Source organism: Volvox carteri (genome assembly GCF_000143455.1).
Source record: "Volvox carteri f. nagariensis unplaced genomic scaffold VOLCAscaffold_5, whole genome shotgun sequence".
Taxonomy (NCBI): domain Eukaryota; kingdom Viridiplantae; phylum Chlorophyta; class Chlorophyceae; order Chlamydomonadales; family Volvocaceae; genus Volvox; species Volvox carteri.
In genome coordinates, this window is record NW_003307548.1 from 2,311,110 (window position 1) to 2,318,585 (window position 7,476).

General features: G+C 56.9%; 1 protein-coding gene across 1 annotated transcript; it reads right to left on the reverse strand.

Moving 5' to 3' along the window:
• Positions 1 to 516: 516 nt before the first annotated feature.
• On the reverse strand, positions 517 to 7,032 carry VOLCADRAFT_87514 (uncharacterized protein; the record flags this gene model as incomplete). The annotated part of the gene is made up of 13 exons (XM_002947241.1): positions 517 to 594; positions 733 to 821; positions 1,443 to 1,521; positions 1,846 to 1,895; positions 2,101 to 2,376; positions 2,957 to 3,098; positions 3,480 to 3,526; positions 4,025 to 4,207; positions 4,505 to 4,643; positions 5,178 to 5,288; positions 6,148 to 6,354; positions 6,395 to 6,458; positions 6,968 to 7,032. The coding sequence occupies 13 exons, from the start codon at positions 7,030 to 7,032 to the stop codon at positions 517 to 519; spliced, it is 1,530 nt and encodes a 509-aa protein (XP_002947287.1).
• Positions 7,033 to 7,476: the final 444 nt, after the last annotated feature.

Consider the following 7,476-nt stretch of genomic DNA (forward strand, 5'->3'; position numbering starts at 1 on the left):
CCCCTCGTCATTCCCCTACCTGCCTGTGGAGCATCACGACCCTACCTTTTCTCAGTTGCTTTCCCTTCTCCTTTTCCGTACATTCGCAACATGCTCGGCAAGCACAACTCTGATGAACTACCTACCCACCGATGATGAACAGGCCAACGGGGTTGCACGTGGTACCGCACCGCCCCACTGTTGTATACTGCCAATATAATGCGTCCTCATGTGCGCCTCGTGCATGCATGTGTGTTCCAACATCATCCCCAGTTGCGCCTCACACACACACACACACACACACACACACACCTATCGCAATGCCAGACAGCACACCTGCACCAACCACACCATGACACGACGGACGTGAATTGTCTTCCGCACATTAAGTGCTCCCCCCCCCAACACCTCGCCGACGTCCTCATCGCCGCCATCATTCGTTATCGTGCGTGGAACGAAGGACGAATGGCGCCGGAATACGGCGACTCGGGAGTATTATTATGTGCCGTGTCCCGCCTTTCGCTTCGTCCTTCCCACTCAGGGCCCGATCCCCGCCTCCTCACCCGCCACCGGTTTGCGGTTGGACTTTGTGACCCTGGGGCCCTGCTGCTGGCGCTGGGAAGGAGGTTTACGGCGCAGCGGGAAACGGGGGATGGGGCGGCTGAAGGGAGCTCCCCACGAAGGGAACAAGGAAGGAGGAACAGTCATGTTGGGGAGCAAGTCAGAACGGGAAGTACCCGGATAGGGGCGTACCCGGCTAGATACTAGGGTACCAGGCGACCAGACATAGGCGACGGAACACGCGCCCTCCAGCTGCTGGCCTAGATAGCCGACGGCAACCACTGAGGCCAAGAGCGCGAGGAGGGAAGGGCGATGAGTGCGGGGGGGTGCATGAACGGCCCCAGATGCCGTCCACCACGGGGGCCCGCGACGGCGAGTTGTATGCAAGAGGTCGAGAGCGGCGATGTGCGGGTGTGTGTGTCCCAGCACATCGGAGGTTTTGGGGGAAGAAACGAAAGCCAACCCCTCATGCCGGTTGCTTCTCCCCTCCCCCCCCCAGACATACACTCACACTCACACTCACACTCACACTCACACTCACACTCACACTCACACTCACACGGCCATCATTTCCACTATTTTTGAAATATTATTATCATCGTAATTGGTGTTCAATTAAAAACACCAACTGCCAACAAAACACGAACACGAACCTTCATATCCGTTTGATGGGCGGCCAGGTCCTCCATCACCTCGCGTTCCATAGTGCCTTTCCGTACGACAATTGTACGGCGGTACGACAACACAGGGCACACAGGTGGGGTACGGATCACGGGCGGGTAACATAATTATGTTTTCAACACTCGCTGTAATTGCAAAAGCCATAACTGGATCAAGGACGCCGGGGGATTAGGGGATAAATACACAAGAGCCCCGCCCAGCATACATACATACACACTCACCCGCCGCCCTGCCGTACTCCCCCTCCAAATGTACGGACTCCAGGCTTGCATGGCCGTGGCTGGTAGGCTCGTGAAGGACCTTCCCGAAGTAGATGGGACAGCAGGCAAGGCCACGACAAGAACAAGCGGGAGGAGCACGGGGAGGTTATGGATTTATTCAGATCAGGGTCACACCCGCCCTTCGGTTGCAAGGCTCACGACAACACAACTACAGATACCTACTGTCAAACGGCCGTTTTTGCGGCGTAACAGCCATTAAGGGCGGTGCGGCCCCAGAGTCCGCTCAGCTAACTTGTGCTGCCTCCCCCCCCCCCCGTAACCCCCCTCGCCACCCCGCAGTCCCCCTGACCCCCCCCCTCCAACGGCCCCGACTCGCCTCATCGACGTGGTGACTGAAGCCCACCGCCTCCTTGGCCTGGCGGAGGGCGGCAAGCTCCAGCGAGTCCAGCTTGCCTGATGAGGATACGGTTGTAGGCGGGAAAACACGGGAGGGGAGTGTGGGTGAGTAGGTAGGTAGGTAAGGGGAGAAGGGAACGGCACAGAAAAGCGGCCTTCCACTGCCACTTGAGAAGTGGAGGAGGAGGAGGAATGAAAAGAGGCACACCGCGAAGGGACGGAAGGGCGGTACGACCTAGTGGGCCCCCCCCTCTCCCCTCACTCGTGTCCGGCTTCCCCAGCTTGAGGTGCCCACTGGCCGCACAGGCCTCCACGTCCCAGCCCAGACAAGGATCCAGATCCGCCATGTCGTGATGTACGGCACCTCCCTCCGCTTTGCCGCCGCCGTCGCTACCGTCAGGAGGCCGAATGCCAGTCGTGGAGCCCCGGGGGGCCGACGGGGCGGAGGCGGCGGACATGGCGGAGGCGGGGCCGGTGGGGGCCCCCCGGCTGCTGCCCGTGTCCCGGCTGGCAGGGGCGCCGCCGCCACCACCACCAACTGCCAACACACAGCAGAAGGCAGTTGGGGAATGCACGTGGGTGTCAGTTGGAGTGCAGTTAACAGTTAACAGATGTGGTTGTGTACGGCAGCGAGAATTATTTGTGACGGAGAGACCGTCCTCCCAAAGATTTATCAGCATCCCATCGATGGACTGGGTGACGAGCGAGGCGAGGTGGGCCACCGCACACCGCCACGTAGACAGTACAACATCGTGCAACAATACAACGTTACACCCTGATTGAAGGAGCTTTTGAGAGGCTCACCGGCTCCAGGCTCCAGGGCGGACGAAGAAGGCCTTTGCGCTTTATTTTGTACATTTAGTGATACATGCCGCGATGCCGCACATGTGCCCATGTGCCCAGGTGCCACAGGGTCAGGGTCAAGACACAGTCCCCATTTTCACCCCTTGGTGCACTCGCCAGGCAGTGGCTAGGCGGCCGTGGCTAGGCGGCCGTGGCGCCCTAAGCCATTGTTCCCGGGGGCCCTACGCAACAAACCAATAACTTCCGCTGCCACCTTTTTGGGGAGATCTGCAGGACCGACCGACCGACCGACCGACCGACCGACCGACACTCACCCGCGGCGGCGGTCTCGTCAGCGCCCGGTTCCGGAGCCCTCAGTCCATCACCATCATCCGCCTCCGAAACCAGGCGGAAGGCGAAAATGCTGGTGGGGGAGCGGCCTCCCGTCGTCGTGCCGCGAGAGTGCTCGTCCAGCTCCTGACAGGTAAAAAACGTTAGTTCGTTATGCAGTTGGTCAACGGACAGAAGACGTTGCGAGAAACCCCGGACAGGCGGATGAAGCATCCGAGAAAGCATCCACACAACCTCGACGACTGGATGTCCCCTAAAGCGCCCCAACCAAGGTTGGGGTGAGGGTCCTTAGGGTACTTAGGGCGGGCAGCGCCACCGTGGCAACGTGTTGGATAAAGCACTGGCCGCCAATCGCATGGAGACGCAGCACTACTACTACTGCTGCTGCAACGCGCACAATAAAGGAAATCCAATTCCGGTTGGGGGGCAAGAGGGTGCACTCTTGAAAAGTAAAATACCACATTACTGAGGACAGGATGTGAACAGGTCGTACCCTGCCGTACTCACCTCGAGTAGTCCTGACACGTAATGCTCGTCCAGCCCGGTGATGCGCGCTGTTTGTAAAGGGGGGGGGAAAGGCGTGTTTATTAGTTGGTTGGCTGCTTGGTTTGGGGTGCTTGCATTGCCATTAGGACCTGTTAACTGATTTGTGTAAATAAACTAAACTAAAATATTTTTAATAAATGGACATCTCACCACCACCGGGGAGCTCCCTATTGGGTGGGTTTGGGGGTTTGGGGGGTTTGGGGGTTTGGGGGTTTGGGGGTTTGGGGGTTTGGGGGTTTGGGGGGGGGGAGTCCCCGGACAGTTCCTCGGCCCCGTTACCTACCTCTCCCCTACCACCTTCCCAGGGGAGGGGGGCCGCGGGCGGAGGAAGCACTAAAAAGAGGACCGCATATCCATCCACCCGTCCACCCATCCACCCGTCCACTCATCCACCCGTTCACCCATCCACCCATCCACCCGTCCACCCGTCCAAGACTGAAGCCAACCCACTCATTCCACCTCCCCCCCTCCTGAACCAAATTCAAAAAAAGCCCCACTGCACCTACCGGTTCCAGATCCAGCGTGCGGCGGCTGCTCGTCCACCCAGCTGCCGTCATCCCGCGGCTGCCCCGGCGGCTGCGGGTTGGTGGTGGGGACGTCGCGGCGGGCGGCCGCCACTCCGTCAGCGACCCGCCTCGCTGTGGCGGCGGCGCCCGTCTCCCCCGTGCCGGGGTTGGGATGAGTGTCCACTGCGCAGGGGAGCGGAGGGGAGGGGAGCGGAAGAATTGCTATATGTTATACAGTGTATAACTTCCAATCAACAATTCCGTTCATGGAGCGAACAGTGGCCATGACGCGGCGACATTCCCCCTTCTGTCCCGAGCATACATACATACATACGTGACATCAAGTCCGCGCGAGCGGCCAGAGCCCATTAGCCCCGAGTGCAATCACACGTGCTCCCACGCCCCCACACATACACGGGGTATACACACGGGGGGTATGCGCACGCACACGCGCACGCACACGCACACGCACAGTCGTACATGTTTTTTCCGCCAGCCCCTCCACCCCTTCCGCCACATTTCTCCGCAGCTGCCATAGAGCTTGCCGCAGGTCCTGACGCCCCTCCGCGAACAGCACGTAACGCCAACCGAACCAGCAACTGAATCCGAAACCAACAACCTGCGGAAGGCGGGAAACCAGGGCGGGACAGGGGACAGGTACGACGAAGAGGGTTGGTAAGTAGCACAATTAATTACGAGTACGGCCCGGTAAATGGCGGTTGCTACTCCCTTCCCACATACTAAGCCCTCCTCACACACAAAACAACACGACAAACACCTGCTGCCCGTTAGCACCTCACCCCGCACACCCCTCGCTCCCTCTTTCATTCTTTTCTTGTTTTCCCGCTATTTCTACCCCTCCCGCCACCACTTCGGGCTTCAGCAACGAGGTGTGGCTTTGAACGTCAGCCATCATCGCCATCACCAGCCATCATCGTCACCGATATCATCATCACCATCATCGCCATCACCATCATCACCATCATCGCCATCACCATCATCATCATCATCATCATCATCACCATCATCAGGATTCTCCCGCACTCCAGTCGTCCAGTTACCTTTACATAAACAAAGTCCTCCCGAATGAAGAACATAACAGACAAACAACTCTTCCTCTCGCTCTGCCACCCCGCCTTCTCCTGCTCCCTACCTGTAGCAGCCCCGGCAGCAGCGGCACCCTCTCCACGCCGCTCAGAACCAGGTTGCTCAGGTAGCCCGCCACCACCAGCCCCACACCGCCCACAACAAACGTGCGCTTGTCCTGGAGCAAAAGTCAAAAAAGCAGAGGTGAGAAAAAATGGGAGTGAATTTGAGGCGGATGAAAACGAAGCTAAAGCCTACGGTGAGACATCCTTACGGTCAACCTCCAGAGATTTGCAACGTGAGCACGCGAAACAGCGCAAAAGTCAATTGCGCCCTTTTCCCTGGGAGCTGCTCCCGGCTGGTTCCGAGACGGGCTCCCACAGCGCCAAGGTTGCTACGGGCCCGCACCACACCGCCCATATACTTTTTCAATTGATGCAGGACGAAGCTAGCTAAGGCATGGGATTCATAAACGCGAGTTCGGTAGGCTGATGAGCGCTCTGCGCGAGAAAATAATTAATGAGGAAACAGGAGACCAATGAACGGGAGCCCTTCCCTGTGAAGCGACGAACATGTGCGTACTGCCATCGGCTCTATAGCAACGAAGCACGACTGATGACACCGCAACTTTATGCGCGCGCACTGCTGCGAATTCCGAAGCGTGTGAGAGAGTGAAGAGGTTTTACCAGCTCAAGCGCGCAAGGGCATACCTATCGTAAACGCAACTGGTTCTATAAGCGATGTGAAAACTTGTGAAATGGAACGGAAATGTTCCGTCGTGTGATGCCGCGGTCGGTGCTTGTGTGAAGCGCTTCTTTTCTTGGAGGATAAGCCAGGAAGCATGGCAAGCGAAGCCATGCAACGAGCCGGAACAGAATCGATGCACATGCAGCGCTGGAGTTAAGCACTTTTGTTGCCCTCTTCTAGAAATCAGCATATGCATGAACGGCACTTCGTATGGCAAGGCTAAACTGTCATGTCTTGTTTGACTGCATTATCGGTGTCTGACTCATGCGCAGTCATTATCGTCCGCTCACCGGCAAATCCCTCCACCAGTTCTTGCCGCGCTCAACCGCCTCCACAACGGAACGCTGCATATCGCGGACGCGCTCCTCGCGCTGCATCTCCTCAATCGCCTCCTCTACCGGGCTCTTGCCTTCGCTGTTGCTCATGATGTACTCGCGGTCAGCAATGTGTCCACTTGAGCTGCTGAGGCTGGGCGGCGAGTTGGGCATGGGCTTGGGCTTGGCGGTGTCAGCGGTGGTGGTGTCGGAGTCGTCCCACCGAAAGGCCATCACGCGGGCGCAGCAGCGGCGGCACCGACAAGGTGCACGCGATGCCCCTGTTGCTGCGAGAGGTGACGTCGTGATGGTGCGATGGCTGCTTCTGGGCGCCGCGCGCGCGCGCTGCAGAACAACAGCCGGTGATGCCACGATGGTTGCCATCGGAACGGAAAGCTGCAGTAGTATCTTGACTGTGATGAGTTAATTTTCTGTAAAATTTAAAGGATACTCTTTAAAGTCTTGACATAAAATGCCTCTTTTTCGTGCAATTTGCAAACAAAAGTGGTTCTTATTTCTTTATCAATGCGTATCTTGTCGGAGCTGCGGATCGAGTCATCCGTCCGTACCTCGGCCTGCTATCGGAACTTTTAACCGTAGGAACTCCTCATGGTGATCTATCCCGATTCAGTTTCACTTTTTGAAATTTGAGGCACGCGCGATCACATCTGGTTGATTTACTGTTGGGGGAACGTATGTACGCCTTGGGAAAACCTTACGATGAGCCCTTACTGTCGGACAGACCTATGGGGCAAGCAACGTTACGCTGTCAGAGTATCGCAAAACAAAAACTCACTGTCCGATATATGCACGCAGCAGAGGGCAAGCAGCAGGCAGCTGCAGAGCGCCCGCAAAGCGCATGCTTGGGATTGCGCCCTTGGATTAAGGCAATTACCGAAAGCTCTTTCCCGCAGCAAGCAGCGGAAATTAAGGAATATTATTGATATATAAGTAATACTAATTAAGTTATAAGGCTCCGCCGCGCCTCCTCTCATTAATGGTCATTTCGCCAACAGATGCAAAAAGAGGACGTAACGACATCTTGGAATATAACAACATCGGGACTTGGCCCACACCTTACGAAACGGTCCACAGCCAGGAAAGCCGCACTACTGAAGCTTCATATCACCAGCGTGCGCAGGGTCCAGGGCATGTCGTGTCATACGACTGTATGTAGCATCGACAAAACATGTAATGTAATGTTACAGAGTGGGAGGCTTCTGGGCCGCTTTATCACATTGTCAGTTCTACGATTTATCATCTTATAGCACCGTCCACCACTACCACACTATACTTCGCCATACG